The sequence below is a fragment of the Tyto alba genome, unplaced genomic scaffold (assembly GCF_018691265.1).
Source record: "Tyto alba isolate M040663 unplaced genomic scaffold, T.alba_DEE_v4.0 Super-Scaffold_13, whole genome shotgun sequence".
Lineage (NCBI taxonomy): Eukaryota > Metazoa > Chordata > Aves > Strigiformes > Tytonidae > Tyto > Tyto alba.
In genome coordinates, this window is record NW_024881275.1 from 31742989 (window position 1) to 31760867 (window position 17879).

Sequence of the window (17879 nt, forward strand, 5' to 3'; positions counted from 1 at the left end):
CAGGGTGGGGACCCCCTGCCCCGCCACAGCCCCCACGTCCACCGAATCTGCGGGAACCGCGCGCCTCGGTGATGACGCGGTGAAACGTGTCGCGGCACCGGGTTTCCGCGGGGGGCTCCGCGGGGCGGCGGGGCTGCCGCCTCCCGCACGGGGCCGGGCCTCCCGCCGCCATCCCGTCCCATCCCGTCCCCGCGGGGCCCGTCCCGGCGGGCATCCCGCTTCGCGCTCCGGTCACCGACACCCGGGCCGGGGGGGCGCTCCCCCCCGACCCCCCTCAAAGGGGCGGGGCGGGGGCGCTTTGCCCCTCCCCCTCCCCCTTCTCCGCGGGGCGGTGGGCGTGGCCGGGCCGCTCGCGGGCGCCCGCCGGGTTTCCAAGTGTTGCGCACCCTTCGGAGCCCTGCGCTGATTGGCGGGGGCCTCGCCAGTGACATCAGCCGGCTCACTTTCCATTGGCCGGCCGGTTGCTGGGACCGTAGGCCTTCCAGGGAGGCATTTAACCCGCTCGGCGCCGCGGGGCCCCGGCCGCCCCGGGCTGCCCTCCCCGCGCCGAACCGGCGGCCGGGGGCAACACCGCCCCGGCTGGGGAGGGGACGCTGCCGGCGACCGGGAAGGAGCCGCGGCGCGGCGCGCCGTCTCTCCCCCCGCCCCCCCCACCTCCCCTCCGGGCGACAGAGCGGCGTGTCCCTTTTAAGCGGGGCGCGGCGGGGCGCCCGGAGTAGCACGCGGCCTGGGGAGGGAGCGCGGAGATTGGCGAGGCGGCCGCCCGGTGGACACACCCCCCCTTGGAAAAGGGGCGCCGTGAGTGGCGGGGGGAGAAGGTAAACAGAGCCGGCCAGCCCTGCCCGCCGGCCAATCGGGGGGGCGGCTCCGCGCCTGACGCGATGGGGCTCGGCGCGGCCGTCGGCGGGCGGGCGCGCGCGGGCGGCGGGGGGCGCGGCGGGCCGTCTCCTCTCCCCCAACCCCCGCGCCGGACCCTGCCCGCGCGCGCGGGCGGCGGGCGGCGCTCCCCCCCTTCCAGCACCCTCCCCTCCAGCACCCCCCCCACCCCGGCGGCGCGCCGCCCCCGGGGGGGCGCGGTGAGGGCCCTGCCCGGCGCCCCGCTATTTATCCTTCCCCCCCTCCTCTTCCCCGCGCCGCAGAGACCCCGCGCCGCGGGCGGGCCATGGCTGGCGGCGGCGCGGCCGGCCCGGCGGGCGCGCACTGAAGGGCGCCCGGGAGCCCCGCCGCTGTCGTCGTCGTCTGTGTCGTCGTCTGTGTCGTCGTCGTCGTCGTCGGGGCGCGGCCGCACCATGTCGGCCGTCGCCTACGTGGACTTCGTGGCGGCGCAGTGCCTGGTCTCCATCTCCAACCGCTCCGCCGTGCCCGAGGCGGCGCGGCTGAAGGTGCCGGGCGAGGGGGAGACGGCCCGGGAGCTGCGCGACCCCCGCGACGCCTGGAAGGACTACTGCGCCCTGCTGGCCATCGCCAAGAGCCTGCTGGAGCTGAACAAGTACCGGCCGCTGCCCGCCCCCTCCGTCTGCAGCGACAGCGTGGAGAGCCCCGACGAGGACGCGGGCTCCGACAGCGACGCGGCCACCGAGCCGGGCTCCCGCCCGCCCCGCAGCCCGCCGCCGGGGCCGCCCCCCCGCCTGCGCGCCGCCGGGGCCGCCCCCAAGGGGAAGCTGGCGGCCGAGAAGCGGCACAAGTGCCCCTACAGCGGCTGCGGCAAGGTCTACGGCAAGTCCTCCCACCTGAAGGCGCACTACCGTGTGCACACAGGTCAGCGGCGGCGGGAGGGGGGGACGGAGGGAGGGAGGGAGGGAGGGAGGGAGCGCTTGTCCTCGGGTGAACCCGGCCGGCGGCGCGCCCGGCGTCCCCGCGCGCCCCCGCCGCCCTGCCTTTCCGCTCTGGCATCGGATGTTTTTTTTTTTTCTTGTCTCTCCTTTCTTTTTTTTTTTTTTTTTTTTTTTTTTTTTTTCTTTTCCCCTTCCCTTCCCCGCCCTCCGCATTTTCCTCCCCCCCCCGCCCCCCCGCCTCCTTTCTTCCCTTCCTTTCCCTCCCCGCCGCGGTGCCGGACCGGAGCCCCGGGTCCGGCGGGAGCGGGCGGCCGCCCCGGGCGGGGCTGCGGCAGCTCCTCCCGCCGCGCCCTGCCCGCTGCCCCGGGAGCCGCCCGCCCTGGCCGGGAGCCCGCCCGCCCCCCGTGGGCAGCCGCCGGGGAGCCGCGTAAACTTCGCGTGGACGGGGCGGCCTCGCGGGGGGGACACCGATCCGGCTCGGTGGCGGCGGCAATCGTGTTGCCCTCTGGCGTGGGCGCGTATTCCCCACCCACACAAGCCCGGGGCTGGACGGTCCCCAGCGCGTCGCGCCGCGGACGGGCGTGGGGCTGCCCGCGCCCCGCCGTCGGACCCCGCGTTTCGCTCCCCCGCTGCGCCGCCCGCCCTCGCAGAGCCGCCCGTGGACTTTGCGTGGCGGCGGGGGAGCTGTGCGCCCCGCGGCCGGGGTGCCGCAGCCGGGGGGTTCCTTGCACCGAGGGGAGATGTACCCGCGGGTTTCGTGGGCACACCCCCTCTCCGGCAGCCGAAGGACCCAGCGACCTGGTGGGGAAGACCTGAGAAACACCTCTCCTAAAAACCGGTTCCAGCCCCGCGGAGTCCGGGCAGCGGGCCGCCCCCGGATTAAGCCCTAGACCCTCGGCGCGGCTCCCTCCGGCCGAGAAAATTTGGGCGCCGGCCTCCACTCTGCCCAGCTGACCCCCACGCGGTACCGGTTATTGCGACCCATCTGTGGCGTGTCCCGCACGGGCTTCGTGTGCCCGTGGGGAGGGAGGGTGTGGCCACATGGAAACAAACCTAGAGATAAAAAAAAAAATCTGCTGCAGCAATTTGTACTTCCTCCGTCTCTGCCTAAGCGCTGGGGGGACAGCATTTGACTTTTCTGGTTTTCTGTTATTTTGCTGTTGTGTTGTTCGGGTTTTGTTTTGTTTTGTTTTGTTATTTTTTTTTTTTTAAGTGCAAGTGGCTGAATAGAAAAACATTTACGTGTCTGAATTGCAGTTGGGGTCACAGTGCAATGCACAAGGCTGCTTAAAAATTGCTCTAAATTAAAGGTTTGTGTGTGCGTGTGGAAAGGAGCGGATCAAAGGAGGCAAACGCTGCCAGCGCTTATTTCACGTGCTTCACGTCTGCTCTGTAGATGGCGGTTCTTTTCTGGATTTTGGCTGTTGGCAGCGAGGGTAAGTGGTGAAGTACAAAATGAGCTCATTGCCCGAGGAAGGTACAGTGAGGCATTGCTGTAGTATTTGACACTGCCTGGGCAGGGCATGGCCACATCTGAGCTCCAGCCAAGCTCCCGTTGCTCCGGCTTGCTGGTGTGCCTAGGTGTATGTACGTGCACGGAGGAGGAGGAGAGCTGGTGCTGGCTGCCTACCTGTGCCTGGCTGGCAGATCTTCTGGGGGCTTAGCTCGAGAGATCAGGGGACAGGAGGAGGAGGAGGAGGAGGAGGGCTACTGGAGAGCTCAGGGGTGAGCTCTGAGGTCAGATGGTTAAGACTGTCCCCGAGAGCCAGGAGAGAGGATGGTCAGTGGTGACCCTGTACTGATCTCAGGATGGGTGCCAGGGATTGTTGTGTCTGAAAGACTGCAGCTCTGTTGCTCTTTTGGAGGCTGAATGTAACCGATGCCTTGCAAAATGTTGGCTCATAAGTGACGAAGAAAATGCCTTAGCATCATTTCCACTTACTACCCCATGCTCAAATATCCACCCCAATACAGGAACCGAAATAGGCATCAACTGGGATAGCATTCTGGGTGATGACATGTAAATTAATGTACTTACTGTACAAGCCACGTGGCTTGCTGTAAGCAGTAGTGTTATAATAAGTATCTCCTGAAGTGGCATGAGGTTTCTCATGTGCTGCTCACAAGTGGGTGTCCTTAGCTCCAAGAATGAGGTGTTTGACTCAGATGCAGTGATGTACCATCACGGTAGTTCTGTGTGATTAAAACCACTACAGACATCCAGCAGTAATGAACTTTCAGAGCTTCCTAATGTGAACAGTTAATTGTAGCTAACTGAAATGCTAAACGATACTGCTAATGTTAATTATTTTTATAGATGGCAGAACAATTCCTTAGCAACAGTGGGATTCAATGGGACCTCTGGAGTTATTCATAACTGCGTATTGCAGAGCATTAATGCTCCCTCCCCGGTGCCATTTTCTTTCCTTTTTTTTTTTTTCTTCCAAATAATTTCTCTCTCATGTATCTGAGCCTCTTGAATTGCTTTCGTCTACCTGCTGTTTTTCATTGGGCCACCAAGTGAGTTTCTTACTGCTGTGTATCCTTTAGTGGAAGTAGGTACGCAGCCACCAGTAGAAGCTTCCTGGTCTTAAATTTTTAATATTTAATCCTAGTCTCTCTATCTTGGAAAATGGCTTTAGGATTTCTGTTCACACCCGTGAGCTTGAAGTTGGAAAGCTATGGACACTGCTCCGTGCTGTGTAATGGTAGGAATCTAAAAACTCACCAGGTTGTCACTGGTAAGCTAGTGGAAAGCAGGAAATGAACGACCACATAAAGGTAGAAGACCGAAGACTTGATGCTCGGAGGTTAGAGTCTGTATCTTATTAATGATTCTTTGAACCTATTGGTTCAACGGCATTCCATATTTCAGAGCATAATAATATCTGTATAACGGCTTGAAGTTGGGCCTTTGGTGACTGTAGATCAATTTCCAGAAGATCCAAATTAGCCATCGATCAGAAATTGTCTCCTGTGCTGATCTTAACAGGAAAAGGTCAGTGGATGGCACTGCACATCCTAGTTGTGCTAACAGCCCCTTTGCTTGTGCTGCCAACTCCACTGAATTCAGCCTGGCTTAGTAGAGCAGGATTTGTAGGAAGCCAAGGAAGTCTGGACTCTACCCCTTCCAGGGGGGATAGTCCTTTCATTCCTTGCCAGGCTCCTGGTGTTTCTGCGATACGATCAGGCACTTTTTTGTTCTGTCATGTGTGTGTACCTTACATTCAAAACGTACTAACCTGCAAAGTCCCGGGATACAAGGACAAGCATATAGCTGAAGCTGAGCTATTGCCTGCCCTGTCTCTTCAGTACCGTCCAAAAATAACTTGGAATTTATTATTTAAGTTCTGGTGTCTTGAGCAGGAAGAGCGTTACAGGTATGGCTGTTCTGTGTAAGCTGTTTCCAGTAACATCTCTGAGGTACACGGTGCTTGGTGTCGGAGAGAAAAGACAGTACTATCCCCAGTGGCTCGCAAGCCAAAAGGCTGTTCGTTTGGAAGGCATGTGGCGGGATAGCTCTACAATGTGACCATTCCTCAGGTTTCCCTGTCCTGTATGGGGTGGTGTTATGGGAGTATAGGACACATCAACTCTGCTGAAGTTTGGCGGTGGCAGAAGGGATTACGAGTGCTCTGTCTGCTTGGGAGTCTTGAGCACTGAGGTGGCACGACTGGGTCTCGCAGACCTTCCCTTCACAGCACAGAAGGAGGCCCGGAGGCACTGGCAAGACGTGCACGAGACCTGAGCCCTGGCAGCAGCGCAAGGGTCAGGAGAAGGTGAGGGACCCGGCTGACCAAGAAAAGGACAAGTAACAGCAGATATGCAGAAAGTTACCTTGAAAATACACACACTTCTCTAAATAGGGGTTTGATTTTGGCCAGTAATGTGTAGGGTTATTATTAGCCTCAAAATGAAGGAGGTGGGGGAGGGTGGGCAGCTTAATCAGATAGAGATGTGCTGGCCAGAGGGTTTCCAGGGAAGTAAAGGCGTACGAGAGTAAACAATAACCTCAGTCAGAAGGCTCGGGCAGAGAGCGCAGAGCAAAGGGCAAGATACCAACAGGGAGGGAAACTGGCAGGAGGAAAAAAACTTCAAGGAATGTACATTTGTTATGATGGTGTGAATACAAGCCAGTTAAAGGGCATGTGGCTGCTGAGAGCAGATCCTCCTGCTGAGGAAAGGGGGATAGAGAAGGTGCCATAAAGCTGCCTTGGGAGATGCTGCCTCACACAAGACCTGCAGTTTACTTGCTTGTGGAGCCAAATCCCAAATGCTTCTCAATACGTGGTGCTGGTGCTGCGGAGGTTCACATCTGCACTGCATACCTTTAATTAAGAGGTTAGACACACTAAAACCCTCTTCAGCTAGGCGTTTCAGCCAACTGCATCATCGTGTAGAACAGCTCCAAACAATGACAGCAGTTTTGTTACATCGGGCAGCTGATGCACCCTTGAGCTCTCCTGGCCCTTGGGTTTCACCGATGTTGTTTCGGTAGCAGGGCTGCAGGCAGGGGCATGGAGCTGCAGGTCAGCAGCTCATGTGGTGAAGCTGAGGAGCATTTCTGGTAGAAAGGAAAGGTAAGCACTGCAGCTGCCTAGTGCTGCGATCTAGATATCACTGCATCGATCCTGCCCCTGTATCAGTTTTGTTTTGACTGTGCTGCTTTGTTATTTGTGTTCGAGATTATCACTAACTCAACAGACTGTACAGATGCTGGTATGTTGACAATACTCTGCTCTCTGGGAGCTTTTCTGGGTATTTTGTGGGAGCATAATCTGAAATTTAGCATTTTAAGCCCCTCTTTGCCAGATACTTTAGAATAAAACTGAAGAGCAGAAAGTGGAGCCAGCAGAACCTTTTTTGCTAAATTCACACCTCCGTCTGAAACACCCATTCTCGAGGGTTAATGCAAATGTGCAAATTGCTGGAGTTCTAATGGGCATGTTTCCAGGTCTTGGAGAAACATGATCATACTGACTGGAAGCCTTGCCAGCTGAGTAAGGTAGGCAAAAATCCTCAAGTTCAGTGTTGCCTGACTCCCAGCTTTTTATGGTGTTTTTGTTTTGTTGTTGTTTTTTGTTGTTGTTGTTGTTGTTGTTGTTGTTTGGTTTGTTTTGTGCTAAAAAATAAAAACTTTAAGTCAGGTGTATGTGTCACAATGGGAAAACACTCTGGAAAGATTTGTGTATTATTGAGTCAATGAAAGAAGTGCACATGTAGGACAGAAGCAGTGAGCAGGCATCACCCATAAGAGTGTGACTCCTGTTTCCAGATGGATGTATTGAAAACGCAGCTTTACTGTTATGCCATGGCATTGAAGACCGTGTGGTGGCTGTCACCTGCTCTTGATAACTTGTGTGTCTTGCAGCACCAGCTCTTAGGATCCCTGCAGACATGATCATCGTTCCCTTTCGTCAGCTGCTCTGCTGTTGTGCACCCGGCTGCCGCTTGTGGCCTCGCACAGCTCCCAAACCTGCAGCTGGAAGAGCAGGGAGGGACCAAGTTAAGATCAAATAGGCAGAGTCTGAGGTAGTGATGGCAAAGCATGCTTCAGGTACTGTTTACTTGTGGTAGCGTAGTTCACTGTCTGCAGTCAAGTAACGATGACTGTGAATAGCCTGAGAGCACTCCATAAATACCTTAAACTTGAGGGAAGTCTGAAACACTGGCTAATAAAGTCATAGTGAAAAAACAATATATCTTTTCTGGATGCATGTAAAATTGCATTCCTTCTTCCCCTGTCAAAGCTGTTCCCCCTTATCCAGCATTTAATCATTTGGACAGAGCAAGAAGTTAATCCCAGTGCTCTTTGATCTCAGGTAAGTGCCTTAAACTTACCTGAGTGCCAGGCTAGGAGTTGGTCTCTCCCTTGCTCGGTTAATATTTAAGTATTGCTGCAAAATGGAGGAAGTTCAAATGAAGATAAAATAAGAAGGGAGATGAGGTAGGAACTTGTCCCATGTACCCAAGAGTGTACTGCTGAGGGCACTCCTCCCAGGTATGAAAGGGCAGATTTAACTTTCCAGTGAGGTTTGGAGTGGTCTCTCCTCCCCCAGGTAGCTTCCCCCGACAGAGAGAGAGAGAGATAAGGAGGCACACTCTCCAAAAGAAAGCCTTTGGTGAGGCAGGCAGGGACAGTTGTGATCTGGCAAAGAATCTGTAAGGGTATCCCTTGCATCTGATGCCGTGTCACATGGGGGTAACACCAAGACTGTGTCTCAGGGGGATTTAGGCTCCCAGTAGCTCAGCAGTGGTGGGTTTTAGCAGGTGGTTTTGCATCTGGTCTTTTGTAAAAGACTCAAGCACCTGCATGTGCAAGCAGCTGTGGAGCAGTGGTTTTGAGGATGTCAGAGCAGTCTAAATACTTGCCAAAAGCAGCATTTTAACACCTGAATAGGCCTGTGGTGTTTAGTCCTGAGTGCTGGCAGAATAAACCCCTTGCTGCCACCCATCTATCCATCGCCTGTCCTGTAGGCACTGCCTGTCTGATTTGTGGCCAGATCGGATGGGCACAGTTTAGGTGTTGCAGAAACCCTCATTTTAGGCACACGGTACCTGGCATCCTCACCGCTGATCTTGCTCTGTGCTGTTTCGCACCAGCCTCTCTAACCTGTGGTTGCCACGCCTTTTAATGATCTGGTTTTGCAATAGCTCAGAAGAGGAAAAAGGCTGTTTGAAAGGCATCTGGTCCTTCTGCCCCAAAGTGGACACACAGATGTCTGTAAGATCCATCTTCACCAGAATATCTTGCATGTGGTCACTCAAAGTCCAATGTCCCACAAGACATTGCTCTTTCAGGGTATGTGGGGCAAGCAATGCACTGGGTGGGGAAAAAAGCAAGAGACCTGAGATAACAACTATTCTGCAGCAAGGGAGAGAGCCTGCCACCCTAGCAATAAGCCGGACTGTGTTCTTGACATCCACCTACAGAACCTGTCATACTTCAGGAGACACTGAGACATGCAAGAACGGTGGCTGAGTGGGATCACAGGAAAAAAAAAAAAAAAAAAAGACAAAAAAGAAATGCATGTCATTGTCATCTCTAAGTCGAGGATTGTGGTTCAGGACCAGTTATTCCTAGGGTACCAAGATGTCTTTGGAAACTTCAAGCTCCAGCAGCCAGAGAGGTACAGGAGGATCGTGAAAGATGAATGTGGGAATTAGACTATCTCGCATTTGAACCATGCAGAGCTGATTATGCCAGTCCTGTTTTGCTAAGTAGTTTTGCTCTTGCCTGATGGCAAGAGATTTCGCTATTTGGGCTTTCCACATTTGTGTGCTTTGCCTCCCCCCTCTTTCCTCTCAGCTGCTTCAGGCTTCTGGCAGGAGGGGCCAGCCTTGCTGCAGTTTGGTCTTCAGGGCAGCTTGCGGCGGGCAGGGTGGGTGTCCCTGCAGCGAGAGTCATGGGCTCGCTGTGCCCGGCCAGTGGCCAGGCAGGGAGTGGGAGCCACATACAGACGCCGCATCCCAGAAGCCAAACTTCGAACCATTCTTCAGTTTTGATACTTAAAGTAGTTGCTGCTACGAGTACCAGGCAGCACGGTCCTACCATGTGCTTGGTGGTCTCGTCTTTAATAACTTGGGTCAGTCAGGGGTGTCTAGTTAGGTGTCCACTGGTGCAGCTGTAGCTACAGTCCATTTGGCTTTCTAGTTAATGTGTGAAGCAGCATCATTAGCATTATTTGACAACAGACTGTTCTGCATTAGCTAGTACTAATGCCAGACTGGACTCATGTCTGGGTCCAGCCTGACTTCTGTCAGTGAGGAAGACAGTGTGAGCCTAGCAAACCATCCGTCTTGGGCAGGCTTTGGTCCATACCAACAGCAATCTCTGAATGTCTTCTGTAAAGCCAGTGCTCAAGCAGTTTTAGTACTTCACATAAAATTAGTACTTCCTTCCACCACAGGAGCTCAGTGTGCTCCAGTCCCAGTGCATGTCCTGTTACACACCAAGAGAATTGCCCAAGTGTGTGGTCATCAACTTTGTCTTCCACTTTTTCAAACACAGCCTCCCCGCTCCCAGAAAAGTCACTCGGAACTTATCTGTCCCTTGGTTGCCCAGACGACTTCATCTTTGTTAAAGCTACCATGAACTGCAGCTCCTAACCTCAGTCATCCACATCTAAAGCAGGATTTTGTAGTGAGAAAGCAGATGGTGAATCAGGATACCAGTATTACCTGTACTAGTAACGAGTCTGCTAATGCTCCTTCTGTCTTTTTCAGAAACCCTTCCTGCACAAGACTACAATGTGGGAAAATCTGAAATGTCCCAGGGCAGGGCAAAAATCCTGAATAATTTACCACCTATTCAGAATAAAATGGAAAAGTTGACCTGCCTCAGGTCATACAAAGCAGCTTGAATACAGAGTTTAAACGCACAGAGAAAGAAGAAACTAACCATTTCCAGTAGCGGGTGGGAAGAAGGAACAGGAAGGAAAGGTCAGGTGAGGCGAGAGAACAAAGATCAAAAGGATCCTCAATGGCCTCGATATCCATATGGGATTTAAAGCAAGCCAGGGCTGCAGAGGCAGTAATTCTTTAGATTCCAGAGAAGACATCTGAATAGCCACCATTAGCTTGTGGTCAGCAGAAACTATGTCTCCCACTACATTCCTGGTGGCACACAGGACAAAGAATGGGAGTTCTGCAGATGCACCTATTCCTATAACCTGTAAATGAGTTCATTTCACTTGTTACTTCTGTAAGCTGCCCTGGATATATGTTTGTGGGTTTTTTGTTTTTGTTTTTTTTTTTAGGAAAATTACTGACATAGTCTATCTCTTGTGTTCAGATCCCATCACACATAGTTTTAAGGTATGATACACTATTGACCATTCCTTCGTCTCTTGTTGGAAGTCCTGTCTAATGCATATCTTAAAATGTAGGTAGCATACTGCCACCAAAGGAAACACTGTATAATAGCACCCTGTTTTGATGGTTCGTTCTGCTCATTTCAAGCTTTAGCATTACTACTCCCAAAACTAAAGGACAGAAATCATATGGGAAAGGTATTTACTGACTGAGTTGTGACACAGAAATCCGTATCACCAGCTGGAGGCAGCACTAGGTTGCATTGCAGCTCTGTGGGCCATTGACCGCCCAGCTGTGTATGTTGCGAGACCTGTTGGCTCAGTGGACTCTTTCAGAAATGTCTCTGCTGCTTTAAAAAATAGCGTGTCAAATGCAATCAGCAAATAAAGCAACCAGTTCTGCTGAGTGGACAATCATCACATCATCGGGTATCTCTACCTTGCCTTAAAAGCCTCCTGGACGCACACTCCACCCCCTGCTCTGCACCTACTAAGTCCATCAGTGAAGTGCCATCCCTCTGGGCTGGTGTCACCCGTTAAGCTTTGTGACTGAGGGGAGCAGCAGCTCTTCAGGCTCAGAGACAGCCCCCGAGGGCCTGGAAAAGCCTCCCTCCCCCTTGTCTCTCTGCTCCAAGAAGTCTGGAGTTTAATGCGTGTGGGTGCCGGGGATTATGCCTGGCCTACTTTCATATCCACACTTCCAAAGTGGCTGCGACAGCCTCCACAGGCTTCTATTGCTGAGGTGGTGAAGCTGTTCTCTGCCATTGTATTTGGGGGCTGGGCGGTAGGCCTCAGGTGCCGGCGGTAGCTCTCGTGCATCGGAGGGACTGCGGCCGCCTGTCCCTGGCAGCGATCTCCGCCGCCTTTGCAGTCCCGGTGCATGGGGGCTCTCCCGTCGGTAGCAGGGCATGCCTCTGACGGCCTTCGGTGTGCTGCCCCCGCCAAGCCTGTTGTAGTTTGGGCCTGGTTGGCAGCCAACCACAATGCAGCAGCTCTCTCTCCCTTCCCCTCCGGCAATGAGAAGGGACAGAGAGCCAGGCTTGGGCTTCAAGATAGGACGGGGATGGAGAAAAATTCCCCTTTATGATCACGAGCAAGAGGCAGACTCGTTAGGGGAAGAAAAAAAAAGAACATACATTTATTACAGACACTAACAACACATAACAGAGTAGGACAGTGAGAAGCATTGCCATATCTTGAGAACACCTTCCCCCCACCCCTCCCTTCTTCCCGGGCTCAGCTCTGCTCCCGATATCTCTACCTCCTCCCCCAGTGGCGCAGGGGCAGGGAATGGGGGGGTGCAGTCAGTGCTGCTGCTTCTTCCATCTCCGGTGAGGGGAGTGTCTGGAACTTGTTCCTCCTGCTCCATCGTGGTCCCCCTCTCACAGGAGACAGTCCTCCACAAACTTTCTCCAACTTGAATTCCTCCCATGGGCCGCAGTGCTCCCCACACTGCTCCGTCATGGGTCACCAACTTCCTCCGACTGGATTCTCTCCCACGGCTGCAGCCCTTCCCAAGCTGCTCCAGCGTGGGACTCCCCCGCATGCTGCAATCCTCCCAGCACTGAATTGCAGCAGTGGGGCTGCCTTTTCCCATGAGACCCCGGCCTTCTTCGGGCACAGAACCTTGATCATCTGAGCAGGAGCAACAGGCCGTAAATCAATGTCTGCTCCACCGTAGATCTTCATGGGTGGCAGGGGGGGCCGCCCTGCCGTCTCCCCACAGGATACAGGGGGGTCTCTGCTCCGGCACACCTCCCCCCTCCTTTCTTCCTCCGTTCCTCCACTGACCTTGGTGTTCACGCAGCTGCAGCAACTCCTCCTCACAAGTCCCACTGCCCGTCACCACGTCCCTTCTTAAATACGTTATTGCAGAGGTGCAGCTGATTGGCTCAATTTCCCAAACAGAAGTGGAGCTGACGTGGAGCTGGGGGAGCTTCGAGAAGCTTCTCACAGGGGGCCGCCCCAATAGCCCCCTCCCCTGCCACCAAAAAAACCCGACCACTCACTCAACCCAGGACAGAGCCCAAGGCTGGCTCCCTGGGGGAATGCAGTGCCAAATATCCCCAAGGGCTCCTGAGTGAGCCCTGCCTTTCTCTGAAGCTTTGTGGTTGCACTGCGTAACCTAAAGGCGCTTTCCCATGGCACGTGAAGTGGGTGTGCAGGGTAGCAGTGGTGGAGGTCACGCTGCCCTCACCACATTTCAGAGGGAATTCCAGTAACCAGCCTCCATTTTGTCTTCCGATCTGCAATTCTGGGAACGGGACAGGGGGGGGAGGAGAGGAAAGCCCAGTTTCCTCAAGGGCTGTGTGGGGCCAGATTCAACACACTGCTTTTAGGCACCCAGGTTGGATACTATCATGCCTCAAATGTAGATGCTGCACCCCAAAGGCTGTGATCCTTGTTGTCTCACCTAGGCACTTCTGCAGGCTGAAGAGCTGTCCTGAGGTAGGTGGTTGGAAACATGGCTTGTGGGAATGGGGCAGGATGCCTGAGCTGCTCCCACTGCTCTGGGGTGTGAGTGCCTGACCTAGAGCTGTATACTAGATGCTTCCACACATGCCAGATGTATAGCACTTCTCACACATTCCCGGGGGGGGAGCTAGAAAGCTGTTCTGCACCCCCCACTGATGCCTGCTTCCCGGAGCTGTGACAGAAACCGTGAGATGGCAAAAGAGCAGCGCAAGTGAAACGCTCGCCTCTGATGCCAAGGGCAGGGGCTGGGCAGGGCAGAGCCAGGGGAGGGTGGTGGGGCACTGGTGCCACTGCTTTGTACAGCTCCCGGTGCTGCTCAGCCGTGTAGCCGCGGTCGTGGCCTTCGCGCGCATGTAAGCCTACGTACTATTTTAATTAATTTATTTCATACAGACGGTGGTTGTTCGGAAAGTCTTCCAACCATGTCTATAATGCGTACAGCAGGGAGCCAAGAAACCTGTTTATTAAAAAAAAAATAAATAAAAAAAAATAGCCCCAGTCAGGATGGCTGGCAGCTGTGCCTGCACCAGGCTCGGGCACTGGGCTGGCTCTGCTCCCTCTGCATCCTTCTGCCCTGACCAAGGACCAGCACTGCTGTGAGTTGAGGGAAGAAAGCAGCTGCCCGAGGGGCTGCTGTGACCTGCACGGCTCTGCTCGTGCGGCTGCAGCTCTGCTGCTCAGTCTGCAACGGAGCAGCCGCCTGTCAGGGAGCACTGTAACGTCAGGAGCCGGGCAGTGTTATTTAAGGTAGGCTCACTGGGGCTTTCAGGGCCCATGGTGTAGTTACACCCCATCTTAGCTCATCCTCCTTGGCCTTTTGGATGCTACCAGTTACTCCCCCAGCCACATTCCTCCTCCCTACAGCTCTGCTTTACTTCCCACTGCTGGTTGTCCTCCTGGCATCTGGGCTGTTCACGCAAACCCTTAGCCTTTTGTCACTGGTGTTGTGTCTGGGGAGGACTCTGAGGCACACTTCCATGTGAATTACTCATTTTTTTTGCACTCTGTAAAGCAAGCTTGCCTGTTGTGCTAAACTTCGCAATACCAAGAAATACTTGAGTTCTTGAGTTTCTTTTCAACTCTTACAAGCTGGAAAACTCCTGGGATAGTTTTTATATTTCATGGTTGACTATAAATAGCTGTCACATAGCTGTCATTTTTATTTCCTTCAGGAGACTCTTAAGAAAGGGAATTAAGGCATCAAACTGCAGTGGTACATGATGTCTGTGATTGAAAGCTTTCATGTGAACTTAAGCGTCTCTGATTTCCATCTGCCATGGACTAGGGTCAGCCTTGCTGGTCAGGAGACATTGGGTCTATGCCTTTAGGCAAAACTTGTGTGACCTAAAGAGAACTGTGGGTGCCAAGCAGATCATAGGGAATGCTGTTCAATCCTTGTTCTTAAAAGCAAAGGTGCTGTGTGGTTTAGGTTAAGGTATTTGGGTTTAGTTCTTCACCATCATTGTAGCAAACATTTATGCCTACAGAGCTGTGAATAATGAAGTCGTTTTCCCGTATTCCAATCAGCTGTCTAAGAGACTGAGGGGAGACCTGTACTGTCGGGAGCAGCATGGATTTCTAGGGGAAGGGAGCAGAGGGGGGCATGGGACTTCTCTCTGCAGTCACAGCAGTTTTGCTCTACGTGTGCACCGCCCTCCCCAGTCCCTCCCCGCTCAGTTCTCCCTGGGCTAGAATGACTTGTCCTAGGTGAAAGATTATTTTTGGCTTCTTTGCTAATGGTTACAAATTATTTTATTCAGCAGAATGGAAGTGTCAGAGGAATAATATTGGCACTCCTTTCTCAAACTGCCATAGCGGGCCTGATACGAAAAATGTACAGGCACAAGCAGAGCTCATCTGTTGTTTTGACAGCCTTTGGGGTCATGTAAGGTTCCTCACCAGAGTGCGAGTTTCATGCGGTTGGAGGGGTTTTTGGCTTCTGCTGGAGGTGAGACTGAAACCTGATGAAGCGAGTCATCAACAACTCCACAGACGTTGGCACCATGGCAGGAAACAAAAGCAGCTTTTTCCCCTCAGCAGCGTGTTCCCCGGCGAAACTGGTACGTGCTGGCCTGCATTACCCCCACCCCACTGAATGTCTTGCCATCCTTTCCTCCCCGCAGGCGAGCGACCGTTCCCCTGCACGTGGCCCGACTGCCTTAAAAAGTTCTCCCGCTCTGACGAGCTCACCCGGCACTACCGAACCCACACTGGCGAGAAACAGTTCCGATGCCCCCTCTGCGAGAAGCGGTTCATGCGGAGCGACCACCTGACAAAGCACGCCCGCCGCCACACTGAGTTTCACCCCAGCATGATCAAGCGATCCAAAAAGTCTGGCTCTGGCAGCTCCTTGTGAAGGCAGGGCTGGCCCCGAGGAGGGAGGCGGCGGGGGCAGGCGAGCCGCAGTGAGGAGGCAGGCAGTGGTCCCGGAGCACCAGCATCTGCTGCAGCGCCGGTCGCCCTCACTGTCCAAAAGCACATGTAGCCGATGTTTCAAAAAAAAAAAAAAAAAAAAAAAAAAAAAAAAAATTAAACAAATACTCCGTGCCCCTCCTCTCCATCCTCCACCTCCCCGCCCTGTGCTGGGAACAGCGGTCTGGAGCAAGTGGACTGCGGGGTGAGAGGAGGGAAGGGATGGCCAGCAGAGGAGGCGACCACCTCCTCTAATGTAAAGCATTGATGCTGGTGTACATACGTCTGACTGGATGGTCCGGCCTGTGCCGCCACAGTAGCGTGACCCCAAAGTCTTTGTGATTGTTGTTTCATGAACATGTTTTGTTGAACAGTGTAATGCTGCTTGTATTTAGAGTTTGTTGAGTAAAACCGCTTTCCGAGTCACATAAATAACTCAGATAAAAACTCCATAGCACATTGTAGAAGTGGGTTTACTTCTGTCTCAGAATGATTCTGCATTTGAAGAGACTGTTAAGAGAAACTTTACATATGTTACTAATAGCATCTGACTGATATACTGAGATACGGTGAATTTATACTCAAGAAGGCCCATTAAAGTAAATGGGTCTTTTTAATTTTTCTTTTTATTATCTATACTTTTGAATATAAGCTGCACTTTTCCAGTAATGACATGTATAATTCAAGAAGATACTTAAAGCAAAAAAAGACCTACAACAGCTCAGTCATTTTCTGACCGTGTGTGTATTTTGCTCTGTTATTCTCTTACCTGGAAAAATACGAGTCAGCCTGGATAATGTGGCGGGGGTGTGAGAGCAGGAGCGCAAGTCTCTCAGTCGATCCTATACTTCTACTTTGTCAATAAATACAGTACTGTATTATAGAAATGCCACTAACAGTGCTTTATTCTTCTGTGTTTTGTCTGAATGGATGCATAACAACAGCAACTATCTTTATAAATGGCTGCTTTTTTAAAGGCTTTTTCTCTTCCTACACTTGCCTTAAAGATTTATTCTCTTCATACCCTTGCCTAACTCCTGCGGAGTCTTATGGGAGTTGTGTGTGCTTATGGAGAGAGTAGACCTTTCCTTAAGAGCACTCTGCTAATGGAAACAGCTGAAATTATTGTAAGGAGCACTTTGGAAGGGCTCCTGTATCTCTTGATCACTGTTTCTTTAGAGTATGGGGGAAAACCATGAGCTAATTGGAAATTCAGCATGGAAGGTGTGTTGTAATACTCCTTACAACGTAAGCTTCTCTTGTTACTCTGTGTTGTACCTGTGTCACGCATGGCACGTCAAACACTGTCAAAGGCAATATTACTTCTATTTTAAAGCTGTTTTTTGCTCTTTAAGAGGAGCAAAAAGATCACTGAAGGAAAACTTTAAGTTGTGTTCATTAGCTGAGTGTTTCATTAATTTCTTTTTATGTTAAAAGCATGAACTTTAAGAGTGATTTTATCTTTTCCCTCCCCATCAACATAAAGGGGGGAGAAATCTGTTTACACGTGATTTTTTTCAGGAACATTCTTCTCCTGTTTGGCTTTTACCCCTTCCTCTTCTGGAAGTGCAGCCCTACTATAGGGACTTAGGGCCAAATTCATCTCGTGAGTAATCACACTGAAACACAGAGTGTTTCCACTGCAGATGAATTGAGGTCATCCTGTAAAATTCTGTACATATAAAACCTTGTTAGTACACCTGCAATTACAGTACCTTATCGTTTTACCTGATAAACAGCTTGCTTCTTAGAAACGAACATAAAAAAAAAAATAATTCAGAGAGTAGAGTGTTTTCTTCTACAGTTGTATAAGGCTTTCAGCATTAGAAATCAGTTTGCATATAGTGTTTTTACCTGTGTAGTTCATGATAAATTCCGTCTATGTGAAGAGAACTGCTTTTATGGCATTGGGGATATTGAGCAGTCTGTAGAATAAAAAGGGATGTGTTTTCTTCAGTGAAGACATCAGGAAACCAAGCACACTTTCTACCTCCGTTTCAGCTTTTTGAAACATTTATTTTAGAAACCAAACTTTAATTTCTGGTGTCCAAATTCAGTCGTGGGGACATACGTTCTTCCTAATAAAAATAGGTAGCCTCAGTATTTCTGTTGATACAGAAATACAGAAAGTGTTCTGCTTACCAGTACTGTTAATGCTGCCTTGTTGAGTGGGGTCAGGGCCACGCGTAGCCCAGCAAGATTCAAAGGCGCATGCACGTTCATTTTCATTCTTCTCTGTGAAGATCAAGCAAAACTTCAAGTCCGTCCTGCAGTCTGGATTGTTGCCATTTTGTAGGACAAATGCAGCACTTGGAAAATGAAGGCCTGATCCTGTGAAATACAAGACACCCTCACATCCTACCAACCGCAATGGAAACCACAGCTGATAAGCAGCTCCTAAATC

General features: G+C 52.3%; 1 protein-coding gene across 2 annotated transcripts; it reads left to right on the forward strand.

The window, feature by feature from the left end:
* The first annotated feature begins 533 nt into the window (after window positions 1-533).
* KLF9 (Kruppel like factor 9) lies at window positions 534-16367 on the forward strand. Of its 2 annotated transcripts, XM_042787809.1 has the most exons (3): window positions 534-818; window positions 1140-1758; window positions 15187-16367. In XM_042787809.1, the coding sequence occupies exons 2-3, from the start codon at window positions 1290-1292 to the stop codon at window positions 15417-15419; spliced, it is 702 nt and encodes a 233-aa protein (XP_042643743.1). In that variant the 5' UTR covers window positions 534-818; window positions 1140-1289; the 3' UTR covers window positions 15420-16367. The 2 variants fall into 2 exon arrangements, with proteins under 2 accessions (XP_042643743.1, XP_032866309.2); XM_033010418.2 differs by lacking the exon at window positions 534-818 and having other exon boundaries at window positions 1022-1758.
* Window positions 16368-17879: the final 1512 nt, after the last annotated feature.

Coding starts and splice junctions, on each gene's coding strand:
- KLF9 (XM_042787809.1), top strand. CDS start 1,290: ATGTCGGCCGTCGCCTACGTGGACTTCGTGGCGGCGCAGTGCCTGGTC. Junction 1,759..15,186: donor GCACTACCGTGTGCACACAG/GTCAGCGGCGGC, acceptor TCCTCCCCGCAG/GCGAGCGACCGTTCCCCTGC.